Source organism: Sturnus vulgaris, chromosome 3 (genome assembly GCF_052056855.1).
Source record: "Sturnus vulgaris isolate bStuVul1 chromosome 3, bStuVul1.hap1, whole genome shotgun sequence".
NCBI classification, from domain to species: domain Eukaryota; kingdom Metazoa; phylum Chordata; class Aves; order Passeriformes; family Sturnidae; genus Sturnus; species Sturnus vulgaris.
In genome coordinates, this window is record NC_142245.1 from 28,863,623 (window position 1) to 28,883,763 (window position 20,141).

Sequence of the window (20,141 nt, forward strand, 5' to 3'; positions counted from 1 at the left end):
TGACCAACAACTGCACAAAGGTGATGATGAAGGAGGAGACAGCGCTATAAGACTCATTAGTAAGGGATGGTGGGGGATGCAGGATAGAGGACACAGTAGACAGGAGTATAATTGTTATAAGCTCAGGTTAGGACAAGCCTCAGTTATTCTGTGCTGTGCTGTCAAAGAGGTAAGATTAGCAAAAACAGCATCAGTCACAGCTCTTCTACTCCATGAAGCCTCCCAAACGGCTACACTGAAAACCTTCCTAAAACGTTCTTAGTAGAAAGTAGAAGCAGAATGAAGTGTACACTTGGAAGTGTAGGGCATGTAGCATTGTTCAAGAGCAGCCTCCCTGCACAGCTGAGGACAGCAGTCCTGGGACAATTCATGTATTCTTCCTTCCCCTGCCTCTTTGCTACTCAAAGCCTGCCTCGTGCAGGGTGGCTACCAGGCATCTGGACCAAGTTCAGCAAGAAATAGTCTCTGTGATGCTGCTTACCATGTTGTTCCAGAGGCCCACAGCCATGAAAATATAATCTTCCAGAATTTCCACTTGTGTCTTTGATGTGGTAGTCAAATCATCCTTGCCCTGAAAGAGAAAATACTTTGAGCACTTTCGTGACTGAATATCTATTCTTTCCATACTCTTAATTATCTTTTGATGCTCAATCTATCAAATGATATTCATATCCACAAGAAAATAAATCTTTGGTAGTCTCATTAAGCCACTTGCCACTGACCCCAGTTACTACTGGTGTGTCAAGATATAGAAAGATGCTGTTTTTGTACGTGATTGTTGCACATCAAAAGGACAAGAAGAGCAGAGCAACAACACAGCATAATGACAATAGTGACACACAGTAGAGCAGGAAGATATAGATGTGAACACATGGATCATTTGGAATAAACAACAGTTCTTCTAGCGTATACATGCATTTAAAGAATAGAAAAATGCAGAATTTGTCTAAAGAGGGCACGCTGAATTTTAGCTGAAAGAATTTGGAAGCTTACACATGGTGGCCTGCAGGCATACCACAAATCAGAAGAAATAAAGCATCCACCTGTGACATATGATGGTATTTAAAGAAATAATAGATCAAATTACTGACAGAAAAAGCAATGCTATGAAAGAAGTCTGTTATTTGCATGTGGACCAGCCAGCTACAAAAAAAAACCTGGCAAAAGATGACCCTAGCAGCAACAAGAAGATTTTGCAACATAGCAAATCCTTTCTTTTTCCGGAAGAAAAATTTCTTCTCCCTATTCAGTTTGTTCTGATACTGAGCTGAGGGGAGCAATGGAATTACCTCAAATTTATGGAGTACCATGATGCTCAAAAACCTAGACCACGAAGTCACTACCAACCTATTTTATAAAAAACCACCTAATGTGATGGATTTTGATACCTCACTCCAAGTGAGCCATTCTCTAGAAAGTAATATTCTCCCTCTTCATTGCCAGATCTTAGACAATCTTGACCTTTCAACTTCCCTTTAAAGATCACTTATGACAAAACCACGCCTGACATCCTAGGCATCCCATCTTCATTCCCTACTGTCTACACCAGAAAAAAGTCTGAATTGCCAGACTCATTGCAGGGAAATAACTGTACTTTCCAACACAGTTTATATACACCTTTATCCTTTGTTCCTCTAACCCTTCTAAATACCTCACATTACCCACTTTTTGCCTTTGTAGTCAAACACATGAGCATAATCAGGGATGAATGTGGTGATGACTACAAAGATATGGAAAAACCAGCAGCACTGACAGCTTCCAGACACTTGTGACTTTAGGTGCAGAGGAGCCATAGCTTGATTTATCCTGGAGCATAGCATTCAAAAAACACAGGATCTCTGACTGGTGCTGTTTAAATCAAGTTCCACTCTCAAGACTTCTGTGCCTGATCCTGCGGTGTATTCTTCCTGTGCTTGACTACCCTTGTCTTCCAAAATTACACAGCCTAGGACAGGAAAGCCTGCTTTTGAATATTGTACTCAGTCTCAGAAGACACAAACCAGAAAGAATGGAGCAACTTGAGTTTACTCACCAGTTTCAGCAGCAGATTTCTTCCTTGGAAAGAAGGCTGAAGAACAACAGTGAAGTCATCCTTTTGATCAAACCTCTTAGACTCCAGTAGCTTTTCCAAAGCATCCTAAATAGGCAACCATTTAATGAGATAAGTATTATTAGGTAGAGAGTGTAATGTATGTGTGATTCATCAGGGCTTGAAGTAAATTTAAATTTTTTCCTATCCCTTATAAACAACAGAAATAAAATTGTGTAATCCAGAACAAAGACAGTAATTTAAGGAAATCTTGTTACAAGGCAATTGGAAAATCCTTGTAGCTATGAGAAAGATGGTTTATTATCATTTTCTTGAAAGGGCAGCAAGCTTTTCAAGGCAATGAAATGTCATGTTTATTGCCACCCTGGCATGTTTAAAAGAAACACTAGTGCAACTGTCTTTGCCTTAAGAGAAAATTTCCCTCTTCTAAATCATGTCGCATTTTACTGGACAAGATGGATCATTTCTCTGATGAGATATGAAAAAAAGTTATACAGACACTTAAAACTTCAAGAGATATTAAGATCACTAAGATATAGAGAGAACTTATTGTCAATATTCCTGAGGTAAGAAATGGGATTGCTATGGATACATGATAGAAAGGCTGTTACACAACCTTCCTCACTGCTATTCCTCCCTTAACTCCTTGTCTCAGGCCAGTCTGGAAAATGAACAGACATGTCTAGCAAAATGAGAGCCAAACAACACAGAAGATGCCATACCTGATAGGACCACCTCAGTATGTTATCATGTAATGTGGAGTGTTCATCATAATTGCACTGATTCCTGCCTGGATTGCTGCAGAAAAGAATTAAAAACATGAAAGACATTATGAACTTTTGATAACAAGGTGGATAGCATGACTTCTTTTAAGACACTGACAAGCACATACTAAAGACTAAATTGTTTTATATGTAGAAAAGACTACATGGAACATGCTGATTTTTTATATAAGCATAGAATGATAAATATTACCATATCCAGAGCTTTGTATCTCTTTTTGATTTGAAAGCCTAGTCAGTTGACAAGTATGCCAGACTTAGATTAGCACAGGATCTCACAAGCTAGCAACATGCTCAAGCTTAAAATAGCAGCTGCACTGGTTTTCAAACATTTCCCGCTCTGTAGTCACACAGGAAAATTGAACAAACTCGAAATACTTCCACGGGAATTTTCTCTTTTGTCATGAAGACCTACATCTAGAAACGTGGATGGAAGCTACAGAAGGTTATACATGCTAAAGGATGACTGACACTGTCAGATTTCTGACCTGCAAGGTGAAATGGGTATACTGCATATTTTTGAAGCTAGCTGGAGAATTCTGAGAGCTCCCAAAGGTGTAGATGGGAACCATTTAAGATGCACATTAGATTAGTGAGGTTCCAGCATAGATATACTCCCTTGAAATTTCCTGGATGGACTGGAATCTGAGAAAGTTTCTGGGGAGTTTTCAGATATAAGCAATAAGTAGGTGTCAGGATCCTTTCCACAGAGCTCTATCTAAACCCATAAAATGAGAGTTTTCTGATAAAGTGCTATTATCACTGCTGGTGAGTGAAAGAAATATGAACTCAGGACCAGAATCTTACCCAAACCTAACAGAGGAACCTCATAAAATACATAAAGAGAGTTACATGCCTTTCAAAAGGGCACATGCATTACTTTTAGTGCAGATGCTTCTAGTTAGTAAGTAAGTAAAGGAGGGAACTTTAAACCCCATCATGTCCCAAACTACAATGCCTAAAGTTAAGGCACAGGACTGAAAGTGTCAATGACTATTGTCCTTCTTTACTCTTGAAATTTCACATTTTGGTATGGATTTATATTTTTCTCTCAAAGCACAGTTCATAATGACAACTTAGTAACCAAATTCTGGATGTCCTTATCTGGGAGAGGATATGGGACTGAGGCCACCTAACAAACTTGTGAGAACTGTGTTTATCAACCACATAAACACAGCACGCTGACAATAAGAAAGCAAATTGCCTTAAGTACAAAAGAAAATATAAAAATTCCTCAGAGGAAAAAAAAATATATTTCATTTTATTTTTTAAGTCCTTCAATACGTGGCAAGCCCCATATTCCTAAACATATCTTTTCCACATTTCTCACATTTTCTTCCTTCATGTGCAGGAGAAATTAGCTAGAGTGTCTCATGCAGTTGTTTTTGACAAGGAAAGTTTCTCCTCTCCTTGTATTTGTTAAGTACATGGTTACATAGCAGCCAGACCTCTTCCCCTGTTCCATCAGAATATCTCCGAGGTTGTACACTTGCAAAGCTTGTGAAACACTTCAGGATGACTATATTAGTACATATGGTGTCCTATGCCACGAGCACAGGGGAAAAAAAATGACTGTGGAGTAAGATGAAGTGTAATCTCATCAACTGTAAACTACTCCATCATAACTGCTCATGTGCACACTCCTACTCTATACTAAATCGGGACACAAACTACTCACACTTTTGTTACAAAGTACTGAGAAAGACAGATAAATAGATGCAGTTACCATAAGGAACTGACAACTTGGATGTTCTCTACCCTAGCATACCCTAAGCTCAAGTAGAATCTTTCCAACAGCCTAATAATGTCTTCTAAAATCAGTTGCTCATTTTGTGAACATTGATACATAGAAAATTAAACTTCTAAAGCACCTACAGAGCTTCTGACTTGAGAGTTGCAGAACAAAAGTAGCACTGAATAAAAAACTGAGGGTAGCTAGATGGTGCAGTTTTGTGACCATGATCTAAGTGCTGGGCCTGGCTGGGATGGAGTTAACTTTCCTCATAGCAGCCCATATGTTGCTGTGTTTTGGATTTGTGAGTGAAACTGTTGATAACAAACCAGTGCTTTGGCTCTTGGTGAACAGTGCTTGTAAAGCGTCAAGGCTTTATCTTTTTCCTTAATTCTGACCCAGTATTTAAATATGCTGTCCAATTTGATAGGATTAAAAGCACTAGCTTCCTAGTAAAGATATATCTTTCAGAGAGAGTATAGCAGAAACAAAGTGAAGACTTAAAATCTTTTACATACTTTTATATTAAGGGCAGAAAAACAGTACAGCAGATTGTATCTCAGTCATAAAGTCAGTGCCTATACATAGCTATTTGTTGAAGACCAGCAGGAGATAGTGACAAGAAGTTAAAGAAACCTGTTACCTGGCATTACTGTAACCTTGGCATGCAAGAGAGGCAGTTGTGAGCTCAGTGGAATCCACTAGATTTACAAAGGCCTTGGGAACCTGCAGTATTAAAGTAAAAATTAGTCATGCTAGATTTGCATTTAAAGATCAGCAAGCACCAATTACGGGAAATTACATCTACAACTTCACGCGTATTACCTCTGGTCTGGGATTCTGCCTACATAAAATCAATTATCTAAGTCTTTGCCAATTCCATCCTGAACCCTGTTCCTATGCCTGCTATCTAAGGTCATCATTTATGAAGTACTTGTGACCATGCTTCGTGACTGAGACACAGCAATTCATTTTACATAACCAAAATGGCCACCAGCCAACTAAACAGAATTCAAATGAACTTGGGACTACCATTTTTGTGGCAACATAGCAATGCAAAGCTGGGGACAAAACATCCTGTACAACAGCACAAGCACTCATGCAACCCATCACACCTCTCCCCCATGCAGAAAGCAGCTTTTCATTTACATAATGATATTTCACTTTTACAAGTGCACATAAACAGATTCTGGAAATAATAGTGGAGAGAATCTGAAGAGAATGTGTGGGTGCAATTTCCCCCATATACAACATTTGTCGAAGTCAGTTGGAGAAAAACGAGTGGTTGTGGTCTGATGCAATCAAACTGTAGCAGGTTTAGAATATGCTGTAGGCCTTCAGTGCAGCAAAACAAAATTATTGGAAGATGCTATTGAAATAATTCAGTTAAAAAGTTTATAGTCTGCTTTAGTAGTAATCTATCCTCATCTAGTCTACTATCATTAGTAGACCAAGACACAGGGCAGAGCACTTCCCAGAAACCATCCTAGATAAGCAGATAATTCTTAGCTCAGCCTGCTAGAAAACCTTTAGAAAGACTGAGATTTTTAAATGAACGCAAAATAGGAAAAAAGGTCTATTATATGTATTTTAATGGATGTTTTCCCTGGCCTGTAAAAGTCACCACCAGGTGGTTAGCAGCCTGCACACTGCCTAGGTGCCTCACACCAACAACTAGGTACTTTCACCAACAGTCCTGTTAAACATAACTTTCATACCTAGACAGATGTACTCCAACTTTCACAGAAATCATTTTAGAAATACCCAGATATTGAGTGGTACCTTAGCTTGTGTTGCAAAACAGAGCAGTTACCCATCCATCCTTTCTGTTTGCATGCATCAGCTTTTTAGAAATGAGAGTAAAACACTTAATGAAAACAAACAGAGCCAGTGGATTGAAGTCTGGTGGTATAAGTCATGTAAAGAGTGGTACAAGCCCTAGTCTAGTAGGGGAGACTAGGAAAATACACAAAGGATTCAGGCAGTCAGGGTTGATGAATACATCTTACCTTCTCATACAAAAAGTCCAAGACAGCTGTAAGTTTTTCCAGGTTTTCTGATATGCAGTCCTTCTGTAAATGAGATGAGAAAGGCCATTAAAACTAGTAGAAAAAACAGTTATCCATTTCCTAAAAGTCACAAACTCTGTGTATTGAGCTGTGTACTGAAGGGTTATTATGAACCACACTATTCTAAATTTAGTCTTAGCCAGCAACAAGTAAATAACATGGGAACTAGTCTTGTATATTTATAGGCAGTTAAATTACAAGTTGACATATAGTAAAAAACAGACAGGGATGAGGAAGAAAGGTATCTTTATACTTGAAGGCAAAAAACAGTTTCTACTAAGCAATCTCAGACCAGGGATGGCAGATTAAGTACAGATGTTTATAAATATAAAACACATCATGTGCCAGGAGCTTACATCACTGGATAGAGGCATTCTAACATCCCAGACCTCACTACTCCTTTGGTGCCCTGTGGCAGAGTATGGGAAAGTGTCTTAACTACCTGCCTTGACTGCTAAACCACCCCACAAAGTGCTTACCAGTTGTGTGGAAGCATAGGAGGAACACAGGGTTTCAGCACTAAAAAATACTGTGATCAGTTTCCAGTCATTTTGGAAGTTCATCATCTGTGATAAAAAAATAAAGGAATAGGATGACAGGTGATCTATTTGCTATTTTCCTTTCTCAGACACATTTTGCTATAGGTTCAAAACCAGCAAGACCAAGAAGTAGTCCACAGCCCAACCCTGCCCATCTTGGTCCCTTCCATTTGATAAGTCATCCAGCTTTTCCTTAGAGGACACAGCAAACAGATGGTTAGGCATCAAGAGCTGCAATTAAAGCTGAACACACACCTACGAAAAGCTCAGGACAGAGCCTGAAATTGCTGCTGCTGTAGAAGACTCTACTGGAAAAGATGGGCATGGACAACTTAGCATAGAACTTGATGTTGTCTCTCCATCACTGTTGCAGCTTGCCAACAGGACTATTGTACACGTGCTGTACTGCTGAGAAGGGGGTCACACTAGTGGGACAAAGACTGGAATACAAAATCTGAGGGCTAGAGTCCTGCTCAGCTGTGCTGTGTTTATTAGACAATGCTGTACAGTCCTGAAGAGCCTTGGTTAGAACCACACAGTTCCACAAACATGCATGCTAAATCCTTGTAGAGCAAAGAGGCAACAGCAGAATTGCCTTGGCAATTACGTTTTCCCATTGTTTCAAGACTATTTTACAAAATAACATCATAGTTAAGAACAAAGGAGAAATGAATGCTTAAAGCTCCAGGATGGGACCTAAAAAGCACTCAGTCATGAGTGATAATTCAAGCTCTCACCAGCATCAGCCAAAGCATATCTAGGTCTTTATTGTCCTTTTTGAAAATATCTTCTTAAAAGACCAAAAAGGAACTGAAGATACAAATACTGAGAATTATTATTTTGGGTTGGCTTCTCAGAAACACTGGCACAGTTACAGAGTGTAGCTAGCAGAAGTCTCACATCTTCAGCCAACAGAAAGCAAACATATTGGCTTCCCTACCAATCTCTTCAGCTACTTTGACAAAGTGCAAAAGGTGGGATACTTTCCGAACAAAACTCTGCACTTGAAAGGCACAGAACTGATTATTATTTACAACAGAAAGGCTGAAGTCCGTTAACCTCGAGAAACGGCATTTTCTGTTTTGAAATTATTTTTGAGCACTGTTTAAGTATTAAACCACTTTTCTGCCTTTTTCTGCTTCAACACTATGCTTTCTGAATTGTCTTGTGCTTTAAACAAACCTGATCCGCTTTCATGAGCTCCACTATTTCTTCAGCTTGATGCAGGAGGTCTCTGAAAAGCAGAAAGGAAGAGAGAAATTATGAAGGCATCAGTAAGGTTAAAACTTTGGCTGATTTTTACCATTGAATCAAACAACATTTGAGCATTCAGGCTGGATTAATCTTTTCTCTCCTAAATGTGTTAGATTAGACAATTGAATGTGCTACCAGAGAGCTTTGGGTGATTAGTTCATATTCAGCTATTTGATTTTCAGATATGTGCACTTAGATGACAACAGCAGCTTAGTAGGCACAGCTCAACTTCTTTTTGAGCCAAAAATTTGGTTTGCAGCTATAAAGAGACCTGATGTTAACTCAGGTGATACAGATCCCAAAGTGGGGCTTTTCTCCTCCTGATTCTGGCAGGTGTCAACTGAGCCACAGTGATAGTCTCTGCCAGTACTGCACATATTCTGTGCCCAGTGAAGTGCTCCAGCATCAAAGATTTCTATCCTTCCCCCTGCCAGCTGTACATCAACTGCCCAGCCAAAAGCCCCTCAGACTCACCTGGCTTGGCTGTCTGGCATCTCTCCTGCTGTGCCAGGCAGAGGGGACAGGTGTAGGACTGAGGGGTTGAAGTTGCTAATGAGAGCTGAATGACACACATACAGGTTAGTGAGTTCTGCATCCAACAGGCTGCTACTCTGCTGATTCATGAAACACAAGGAAACTAAACCAGCACCAGAACATGTAAAGTCTGAGGATCTCTTGGCAAGCACAAGAGGTATGCCCAAGCCTCTCTGCAGCTGTTTTTCTTGGTTTTGCTCCTCACCTTCTGAAGTAAAGGCTTGACGTCTGAGTTTGCCTCCAAACTCAGGTCAAAAACCTCCATCCCCATCTCATGTCAGCCAGAAGTATTGTAGGTGGGCTTAAATAGAGGCAGGTGTAGAAATGAAGCTGCTGGGAAAGGCTACCCAGGGAGACTCATAAAACACCGAGTTGCCATGTTTTAAACTCCTTTCACAGGGAAATGGACATCACACCAAGGAGTTAAGATACTAGGAAAATTATTTGGAGGACAGGACCCTGGAGCTATATATGATGCAGCATTTCAGTGGGCATGGAAGTTTTACTTGTAATACCCTTTAAGCAAGTAAAGGCTGCCTTCAGAGACAGCCAATAGGCAAAAAATTCCCGGATGTGGCACATCTATGGCAGTCACAGTGTAAATCCTAAGCACATGGCAGTTCTGGACAGGCAAACCCACACAAGATTTCACCAGGCCATTATGGGCTACAAGCACGTACCAGCAGAGACTGCAGTGGGTAGAAATAAGAGGCCCAAAAAACCCTGTTAGGCATTTAAGAATCTTGCAGCAGTCTGTCACACCCCTTCTTCACTGCTGTTTGTCTGCCCAGACAGTCTCTTCAAAGCCATCATGGACAACCCAAGCTGGCTGCACTCATGTCCCCAGGTACATCATCCCTCAGGCTTCCCTTATATCCCTGCAGTGTGCCTGTGCTGCACCTGCTCTGAAGCCCAGCAGAACCTTGGAGCTCCTGCCAGCAAGCTGTCAAATTAATTTGCTGAAGGTTTAGTGTGACAGCAAGACGCACCTGCTAAAGTTGCCACGCTTAGTTCAAGGAAGTTCGTTCCTGTGCTATAGAAAGGGAAGAGAAAACAGGAAGTTCCTGTTATTCCATTTCTCAAAGAAAAATTACGTTTTCTTATTAGTTATGCTGCATCTCAGAGTGAAATTCATGGCAGCTGCTGCAAGTGAAAATGGGGCCTTTCTTTCCCCAAAACTGTCATGTCATCAGCTACTGCTGAGTAAGAACATAGCCTCAGATCTGAATTTCTTGTGTCTCTGTACCCTCTGCATGTTGCAGTACTTATGCTTGCTTATACATAGGTATAAATGATGCAGGGGCCTCTCTGAGTATGCCCACATACAAGTGGACACAGATGTTTATGCAACCATCAAAAAAACTTAGCCTTTTAAAGTTTATCTGTGCAGTGCTAAATCCTCATCTGGAATGCTGTAACTCAAAAGATCTGCACAGACCTGCAACTACAAGGTATAGACATATGTTCACTCCCTGATTTAGATCTGCTAAAGGGGCATGGAAGAGGAAATGGGGCAAAGCTTGTCCATGAAGAACTGGGAATCAGCCAAGCAGAGGACAGGGTATCTGGACTACTGGGTTCTTTCTTAGCTGTGATAAATCTCTGCTTTCTAATCTCTAACTAGTGATTATGATATTTACTGCCTAGGGTTTATCACAGCAATGATTCTTAATCAAGGGTATTGCAACCCTAAGGTAATTTTATATCCTGCATAAGTACAAAAAAATTGTTGCCAAAGAACAGGGAAAGTTTCAGTGTCTCAAAAGCCTTTCTATTTGACATAGCCTTTTCTCTCTACAAAACAATAAAAAAATTGTTTGGGCCTAACTCCTGCACTGTGATATTACAGAGACTAGGATAACAAAACTTATAAAGCCAGCTATTAATTGTTACCTCTGAAGTAGATCCTCATCAGATCCTGGTGTCTGTGAACAAAGAAGCAATAAGAATAATATAAAGCAAAGTGTAAACTAGACCTACATATGCTGTATTTCAGTCCTGTTAGAGACAGTATTATTTTCTACATACTCTTATCCATTGTGTTGTAATCACTCACAGATTTCGATTATTTTCCAGAACTTCCTATTACAGTGCATTTTCATAATCTGGTAATCCTATCTTAGTTACTGCTTTCATTAATGATTTTTTCACACCAGCTTAAAATAGAATTTGATTAGCTGAAATCAAACTCCCTAAAACGAAGTGCTGTTCTAGACCAAATTTCTCTGGATCTACTCCTACTCCTTTTCAACAAGGGACATAACCTGAAGCCATTTAGATAATTTCCACAGGCACTAGGACAGAAGGGTGTCTGTTAAAAACATCAATAGAGGAACTTCACTGATTTCAGGGAGTCTGAGATGTTTGCCCTAGGAAAGCAAACATTCCTTAAAAGAAGATAATTTACATGTTTTTGTATGACACTCCCACAAGCAACAAAGACACCAGGACAAAGAAGACTTGCTCCAAAGGGCCATGCATCTGATATGGGTGAAGCACCTTTGCCTTCAGGACAATAATTTTTTTCAAAAGAGAGAGTTACTCATACAGAGTCCGGAGCGCTGATTTTCTAAAGGAAAAGTATGATATATTGATCGGCACGATCTCAAAATGTGAAAGTTGTTTTGTAATATGGGGGACTCTCCCCCATTTTTCACAGTTGCAGCCTCTCCAATTTTTGCTCTAAAGGCATTTCTACACTTCCTACAGCTTGAGAATTGTGGTTAAATGCTTTTAATTGGGCCTCAAATCTATTTCAGATATCCACTTCCAACTACTAAGACAAATAGAGATCACCCAAATCTGACAATATTATTACAGGCAGGAGAACTTTACCCACTGAGCTATACATCAGAAATACATCTTTGTGATTCTTATAGACTTTCTGCCTTCTAGGTAGGAAACCAGCTTCTACAGAAAATGCTTGATGAGGTGGAAAATTTAGTGCATTTCTTAACAATTTGTATTTGTTCCAATTTGAATTTTCCCAGCATCTTCTTCCAGTTATTCAATCTGTTATGCTCAGTTAGGAAAATCCATGCACTCTAATCAAATATCATGGTTCTCTGCAAGAGCACTGTGATCACATTTCCTCCTGCACGAAGTCAGCTGGCTATTTTTAGACTCAGGGTATATTGGAACACTGAACAGCAGGTATTTCCAGTGTTTTTTTCACTAGAAGTCTTTGATGCTTGTGGAAAGATTGAAGTCCTGAACACCCTGAGACCCCAAACTACATCATCAGCTGACATCATCATCACAACAGAGGAAATGGGTCATGCTCAGCACATTTCCCGCTTGTACTTACTCTTTGCAAACTTCCTATTGCAGTGACTGCTTTAATGTCAGCTGGCCTTAGAGCATGAACTGCAGAAAAGCAAGACTTCAGGTCACAAAAAAAACCCCAAACAGTAACCCTAAAGGAAAGTTACATTCACCAGTATATTAAAACATAAAGTGGGCTAAAATGATAAAAAGTCTATATTGATCGCTTTGATTGGAGGTTTTAAACTAGTCAGAAAGCATGGGAAACTTTACTCAGGTGTTCAGTAAATACTTTGGGAGCTTAGAGGCACTGAAATGCTTAACCATCAAGCAAGAAAAGATTAAAAAAAACTGCTGGGAATGATTGAAGTAATAGTGGCATCCCCAATTATCAGCTTAAGAAACAAAGATGAAAAAGTAATCACAAGTGGAACAAAAAACTAAGTCGTTTATAGAGCCTAGCTCCACTTCAGTCAATCCCATACATAGGCATCCCAGCTGATTTCTGCCCCAGCCTATTCTCAAATAATTTTGTGAAGGAAAGCCTCTGCAGAGATAATATCAAACACAAACCTGAAGATGAAGATGAAGTGGTCTCAGGGAACATCACCTGCTCACATGAAAACTGCAGGCTTCTAAGAACCTTAGAGATAAACAAACAAATATGGTTGATTGCCTAGATCTAACAAGGAAATCTGTGGAATGAGGGATCCACTCTCACACAGAACCAAGATTTTACTCATGTAAACTATTCAAAGAATAATTACATCTCTGTTAGAAATACACGGGAACACAGATCTGGACAGCTGCATTTTCAGTTAACTCTTCTAGAACTTGACACTTTCTGGTCAGTTTTCTTATTGATTGCCACAGCACTGGGTCTGAGCAAACAATGAAATGTGCTGAACTGTCACATGAACATCCATTGCTGCAGTGACTGCTTAATCTGGAAGAGGTCATAAGGACAGCTACTGTAAGTATCTCTGTGTGTCAAGGGGCACCCAACTGACACAAAAAAATGTTACATCTCCAATATGCAACAGGAAAGGCAGAATGAACCAATTCTGGCTCCTTAACAACTAGCCAGGTGATCAGAGAAGGCAAGGATGTGAGTAATGATATTCACTCAGTGTGAGAGAGAGCTCAGTACCAGTAGGGACATTGTTTAATGCCATCCTATATCCTTATGATAGGTACAAGTGCTTTAAAGGGACATGAAAGGCAATCAATCCTTGCCTCCCCAGGTGACTTGGCACGGGGTTCCCTCATCACAATGACCATGAGTGGCTGTATGACCATCACCAATACCTAAAGGTGGAATCTGTATAGTGGCAAGGGCCACAGGGTTCCCACATACTCCCTAGTGCCCAGCTGAAAGACTTAAATGGTGCAAACACTTTGCACTGTTTAAAGCAAAGAAGAGTTTAATCCTGTGTTTCTAAAAGAGCAACAGAGCATCTAGGAACAAGTGCTAACCACAAACTACCTACGTACAGGATATAACCTAATAACAAACATTGCTCGGAGAAAACTTCATTTCCTGATTATGTTCTATAATCTTGCAGCTGCACTATCACATTGCTGACTCATTGGCTTTGCATTTCTTCTTTACAGAAGCAGTTCAGAGCAACAAGCTGTATTCTTTCTTCTTCTGCCTGCCTTAGAGAAAGGAATAGCTTGATAGGTACTGAAAACAGAAAAAAAGAAAGTTGTATTCATACTTTACCTCCAGTTTTTCATATTCTTCCTGATCATCTGCATTACCTTAAAAACATTAAAGAAAGAGTTATGCTATTTTTTTTATCTTAGGAAAAAAAAGCTTCATAAGACTTAATACACCTAGAAGCACAGAATCCAGAGAGGAGGGACCTTTCTCATCTGCCCTTCTTTCCAAAGACGAGGCTCATCCCAACAAACAAACAAACATCTTTTCTTTGATTTTGCTATACTAGAAAAAGCTTTTAGTTATTATAAGCAGGTCAGATCTCTTGAAATTAGCAGAATGCGATGAATTTGTAGCAACAGGTGATGAACTGCTTGCAGATTCCCTCAAACAACCCCATCCTCCACAGGCCTTTCCCACTTGTTGTCCTTTTTAGCACATTTCATACACTGCCTTAGTTTAAGTCTGTCCAAATTTAGAGTAGTTTGAACATGCACAAGGTGAAACTCCTTAGAAAGGAGCAATTCACATTAATCTATATCTTCCTCAGTCAAGGAGCAGCATGACACTGTTGTGAGTTTGCCATAGTGATAGAGAAACAGCTGCAATTTCTTCTCTCAGTAGAGTTTTGGCAGACAAAATAGTCTGTGGAGCCAGGAGTCAGGCCTGTAGATGCTTCAGTAAGCATTATTCTCTTTCCTTGAGCATACACTTGGATTTATACAAACAGAATTTGGTTTATTCTAAAATTTCCACAAAGCCTAGGTCAGCTGAACTTCAAAGCACATTCTCAGCTGTTCTTGCTCGCCCCACTGAAGCCATCAGAATCCAGCAAGCCTTATACAGAATTAGAATAATGGTCCTTTAATAGTCAGGAGCTATTTTTGGAATATTTAGCCCTGCTGAGTACACCTTTCTTTCCATGTCAATGACAGAGTAATGAGCAAGCTCAGTTCAGCAGGTGAGACATCCTTGGGTGTAGGGCAGGCAGCAGTGCTAACGATGCAAGGAGATGTGCCTGGCACAGGCAGGGGGCTCTGGGCAGCCTCTGGGGACAGGTCATTGCAGTGACACAAAGCCACTACTGCTCCCCATGACCCTCTCAGCCTGTCACCTGTGCCACACTACATGACCATATTTAATAAATGGCAACAACTTCTATACATGGGGTTTTTTTCCCCTATTTGGGTTTCAGCCATGAGCTATTTGCAAATTTTTATTATTTTTACTTTGTAGAAGGTTGAGATAGTTTACTGGCTGTTGTGTGACATATTTTTAACATTTCTGCCTGTTCAATCAGTGGCTTTTGATAATGCTTTACTCGGGGCAATAACCAGAACCCCAACATTGTTTGAGATACTGGAGGCAAAAGCAATGAGGGACTTGTCTGCATCAAATAAATCTACTGCAGGAACTCAGTATTTGAGAATTTTAACACTAATTTCAACTATATTTGAGAACAGTTCCTTAGGTTACATTGAGAGAGAAAGAGGATCCAGTCCCAGATTCCAGGACTCAGGGAGTTGGAGGAACAGTTTAAATGTGTCAAACTGAAAGTCTACTTTCGGCTTTCCCCAAGACCTGTGGGAAAAGATACTTCATCACTCCATTACATGTTGGAAAAAAGTACTTCTCATTTTTTAATAACCTGGTTGTTTCCTTGTTGCTCATGTAAAGAGTAGTCATTCCGTTGTTTCTGCAAAATTTGCCATTTTGCATGCACCTGTATGTCTTTATCATACACCTATCCCTTCTTTTCCAGGCTGAAGAGTCAGTTTCTTTGATCTCATGTTGAAATTTTTTCCTAAGTCTGATGACTCTGCCCCTTTATCCTCCTCCTAGGTTTTACCACATCTTTTTTGAGATGAAAAAGCCAGACCACTGTCAAGATGCAGGTGAACCATGGCCCTGTACACATCAGTGGCAATGTGGTTTTTATGCTGGTCTCTCACTAACTCCTGAAATAATTTCTCTCTGACAACCACTTGCACTGATGTCTTCAGATAGTTGTGCTCTGGGGTCACGCAGTATCTATTCAGAGTTCACCACAGCACACACATAGATAAGAGTAATATATAAGGGAAAAACTTAGTCTAAATTTCATTCTGAACATCCTGGAAAGCTTTGCATCAGCAAGTTAGAATCCACCCTTAGCCAGATCACTTCTGAACATGTGCAGAGCCCACATCCCAACACAGATCAATATAAGCATCACAGTTAATAAAATGGACATGGCCACATTTCGACTTGGCTCATTCCCTTGGGAGGATATCATCTAGTCCTGGCAGTTCTTTTACTATTTGTCATCAGTTTGTTCAAGGATTTGGTTGTTATTTCTCTTGTCCCCTGTGCCGAAAGGCTTACAGTGCAAGGCCTTTTTTAAGCTGTTATGCAGGAACACCAAATAAAAAAAGAATTTGTCAGGCTTCAGCCTTCTTTTATATATCAGTCAGTCCTACAGACTCCATGTTTCAGAAAATTTGAGAAAGGATTTATTGGTTTTCATTCCTTCAACAATGATCCATTGTTTCTCTTCAGATTAATTTTTGGTTTGGCTGATTTAATTTTAACCTTTTCAATTTTCTTTGTTTGTTTTGGATTTACACTTTCTATAGGATTACTTTTTAAATTCCTGCTACTCCCAGTATTATAGTTACTCTCTTACTATACCATTGAGTAATTCTAACTTGTATTTTCAATTATCTTGACATAAAAAAAAAAGTATTTTTCAGATAATTCTCCCAACACCTGGGAGAAAGATTCTAACTTCTTCCCTTGCTCTTAATCTGTTAATCTGTTTCAACAAACAATTCTTATAGGCTGCTATCAATCAACATAATTTTTTCTTGGATAAAGTTTTCAGAGGAACTGCAGGCACCATGCATATTTTTCCCTAAATTAAAAAGCTCAGATGTGATAATTTCTTCTGATTATTTCAGGAACCAAAACCTCCTAACAGTTTATTATTTATCAGAGCACCTTATAATCCTCTGAAGATAGTGATCATCACAGCCTACTGCTAAAGTAAAGCACTATTACTAGTTATCATTATTTTCTTACAGGCAGAGACCTGAAGCACAGAGCCAAAAAAGTCAAGCATACACAGCATTTTCAGTCTTGAGCACCTACAAAACTCTCATTGGCACAAAACTGGACTTTAGACACTCAGTCTAGGGAACAAGGGCTCCCCCCTTCCCTGAATATTACAGAAGTATGAACAATGCCTGGAATGCCAGGATGCTGACTAACTATTCACAGATTCAGAAGATTACTTCTATCACTGAAAAGAAGATTATCATAGTTACAAATTCAGAGAAAACCTCTATTCCTTGCTTCAATTTCTGCACCATTTTGGCACAGATCTCACTGCTAGTCTAATTATTTGGTGATGTTTCTCTCACCAGAATCCTTCAGTGCCTAAGACACAGTCTGTCCCCAGAACAGTGCAAACCAATGCATATATCTTCATCAAAAAAATTATCAAACATACCCAAAACTACATTTAAAATCACAGCTTTACTCACAGATTTTCTTCATATTGCTTCTAAAACTCCTGCTATACACCCACCTTACACCAACTAAAAATAGAGGTTCCCAAATAGTATGCAATGCAAATTTTCAAAGGGCCTTCCAAAACTTACCTTCTGAGGAGAGCAACCAAAGGAACAGCACACCCAACAATAGCTTCATGGTAACCACCTGTATGAACTGATAATCCTGGAGTGCTGTGTGTTAGATGGTAAGGCTGAAAAGAAAGAAATTTTCTTCCTTTTCCTCCTTTATATCTTAGAAGTTGATAACTCAGCAGCCATAAAACTCAAAGCTTCTACCTTTGGAAAGCAAAGTGACAATGATATCTCATTGCATTGCCCATCCAAGGGTCAAAGAAGGGGCACAGCTTCTCTCACTTGTTCAGACAGAGCTGGCCATTTTTCAGGGGAATTCTCAGCAAATCTAAGGGACCCAGATCACATGAGTCAGCTTCCAGTAGGGTCAAGGCTCTTCTAGGCAATACATAACACATTAGTTTGGCATTAGCCTGCCTCTGCCAGGCAGGGAAGGAGCCTCTGCTCCTGAGGCAACTGAACCTATGTAGCAGCCACACCCATCCGAAGAGGAAGGTTGTGCTCTTCATTTTTTCTCCTACCCTGCCTGTGCTCCTTTCTTGCCTTCTACCAGACTCATGCTGTGCCTGTTTCCTCTTCCACTAGTTCCTCTACTGGCTGATTTTCCTCCAAGCCCCTTGCTGGGACACTATTACAGTAGCACAGTCAAAGAGTGTGCAGAAATGCCAGCTAGACTGTGATACAACACTCCCCAGTGAAACTACCACTATGCCTCAATTACAGTCAAGGTCAAACCTCTGAAGAACAGGCTGCTGTCCTCACACAAAACAGCAAAGTGACCTTTGGCCTCTTCCGAGCCCACAGAGACCCAGAGAGAGCTCCTACACGAATAATGGGAGTCTGCTTAAGTAAAGACCTTTAAATACTTAAATAAGCCACTAACACACCCAACTCAGGCAGTCTAACCCATCCTTCAAAGGGTTTTTGTTTATTTTGGCTTTCTGTTGTTTCATGACAGAAATTTGACATTCTTTGAAGGAACACATTGGAGGTGTGATCTTGTGCTCATTTCACTTTCCAAAAATCAGGAATGCTATATTAATTCTGAACATGAACGCTATTGTTCATGGCAACATGCAAGGAGGAATGTACATAGATAGGGGCAATCATTCTTCCACCCCCTGGATCTCCACCCTCAACTCAGCAAAAACATAACAGCACAAGGGGCTGCTCACCTCAGATACAGCTGCATGCTCAAGCCTGAGAAGGATGAGCTCATTCTGCTTGGGGATCTCATATCTGAAACAGTTGGATACTCAAGCTCCTTTACCCAGTAAGGTAAGGAAAAGTTAAAATCTTACTGTCAGGGTGCAGCACCACAGCAGCAAGCCCTGCCTGGGCTGATGTGCAGTGGAGCTCCCAAGCACCCGGTCAGAATGGGGAGGTTCCGGTGAGGCTGGTCAGGACCATTATCACCTCTCAGTCCAGGTGGCACTGCAGAGTCTCAGCATGGATAGGAGTTACTTTTGGTGGGTTATGTCATTCCATACAAGGGGTTGTGGCTGCTTCACTCCTCAAGGGAAAGCTCTCACTATCAAAAGTCTGAGAAACAGACTTCTTGAAGACCTGGAAGTGTTTAAAATCCCAGAAAGCCTCTTCTTCATTTTACACCAAGCAAAACATGAAAAGGAAGGTAGCATTAATTCATTCATTTGCCGTAAAGCACAGATCCAAGACTAAATTTAGCCTTTAAACACTCTGACATGCTCCAGAAGCAAAACAGCATTAACTTCAAGGCTTGTAAATCTCTTGTAAACACTCCTTCCCACTACCAAAGCATCAAAATAGCTCCTAGACGGAATAGCAAATAACAAGCAGCAGCAAAGATCAAAAAAGTTTGCAAAAGGGAGAAGAGAGAATTTTCTAGTAGATACAGAAGGTGTCAGAGACAAATTAAGGATTTTACATTACTGCAAGGGCAAAGCTAGATGCAGCAACAGAAGGCAAGGAGAGTTCCAGACCACAAACCAACCCCCAGCTGTTGGTACTTAGGAATACCCTAGGGAACTGTAGCTATGTAGCTAATTACCTAATGATCAACACAGAACATCTTGTGTCTTCCCTAAAGTCCCTATTGCTGCTCAGGTAGGACAAGGAGCTAGCTAGGTCTGGTAGTTAACCCTGCCTGAATCGTGTGACTCTTCCTGTTGTTTGCCCTGGATGGAGAGGGCTCATAACACAACTGGCACAGAAGAGCTTTACATGAAATTTGGTGGTGAAAAGCAGTTTTGTGCTTTGGCATGTTCTTGAGCAAAGGACTTGTTTCACAGGTCTACACCCAACAATGCAAAACATCACCAAAAATAAGTCAAGCCCTAGTTACAGTTTTAAAGCCAGCAACACCCAAACAGATACTCAAACAAAGGTGCTAAAGCATATTAGCCAAACACTTTGGTTCATTTCTACATTTTTAGGTGGCTTATAATATACCAAAAGCTTTACCTTTCATACTTGATATGGGAGCCATAGATGGGAAAGCCATGGGATTTTTTTAGCTTGTCTTTAAGTTTTTCCTTACCTCCTCTGTTGAGCAGAGCTTTTTCTGGCATTTCTTTTATTAATACAGAATACCAAAACTCAAAACTGTTTCAACCTAAATCCTCATTGTTTTAAACTACAACTAATGAA

General features: G+C 40.1%; 1 protein-coding gene across 1 annotated transcript in view; it reads right to left on the bottom strand.

The window, feature by feature from the left end:
• Positions 1-17,577, bottom strand: part of PLB1 (phospholipase B1) — a 76,085-nt gene extending 58,508 nt beyond the window's left edge. The window contains exons 1-14 of the mRNA XM_088162819.1: positions 17,529-17,577; positions 13,951-13,988; positions 12,798-12,867; positions 12,268-12,326; positions 10,854-10,885; positions 9,950-9,993; positions 8,901-8,985; positions 8,355-8,406; positions 7,113-7,199; positions 6,574-6,636; positions 5,208-5,290; positions 2,773-2,848; positions 2,033-2,137; positions 482-571 (exon numbers count right to left, since the gene is read on the bottom strand). Coding sequence (XP_088018945.1) covers positions 482-571; positions 2,033-2,137; positions 2,773-2,848; positions 5,208-5,290; positions 6,574-6,636; positions 7,113-7,199; positions 8,355-8,406; positions 8,901-8,985; positions 9,950-9,993; positions 10,854-10,885; positions 12,268-12,326; positions 12,798-12,867; positions 13,951-13,988; positions 17,529-17,577 — 933 coding nt within the window. The remainder of the gene's footprint in view (positions 1-481; positions 572-2,032; positions 2,138-2,772; positions 2,849-5,207; positions 5,291-6,573; positions 6,637-7,112; positions 7,200-8,354; positions 8,407-8,900; positions 8,986-9,949; positions 9,994-10,853; positions 10,886-12,267; positions 12,327-12,797; positions 12,868-13,950; positions 13,989-17,528) is intronic.
• Positions 17,578-20,141: the final 2,564 nt, after the last annotated feature.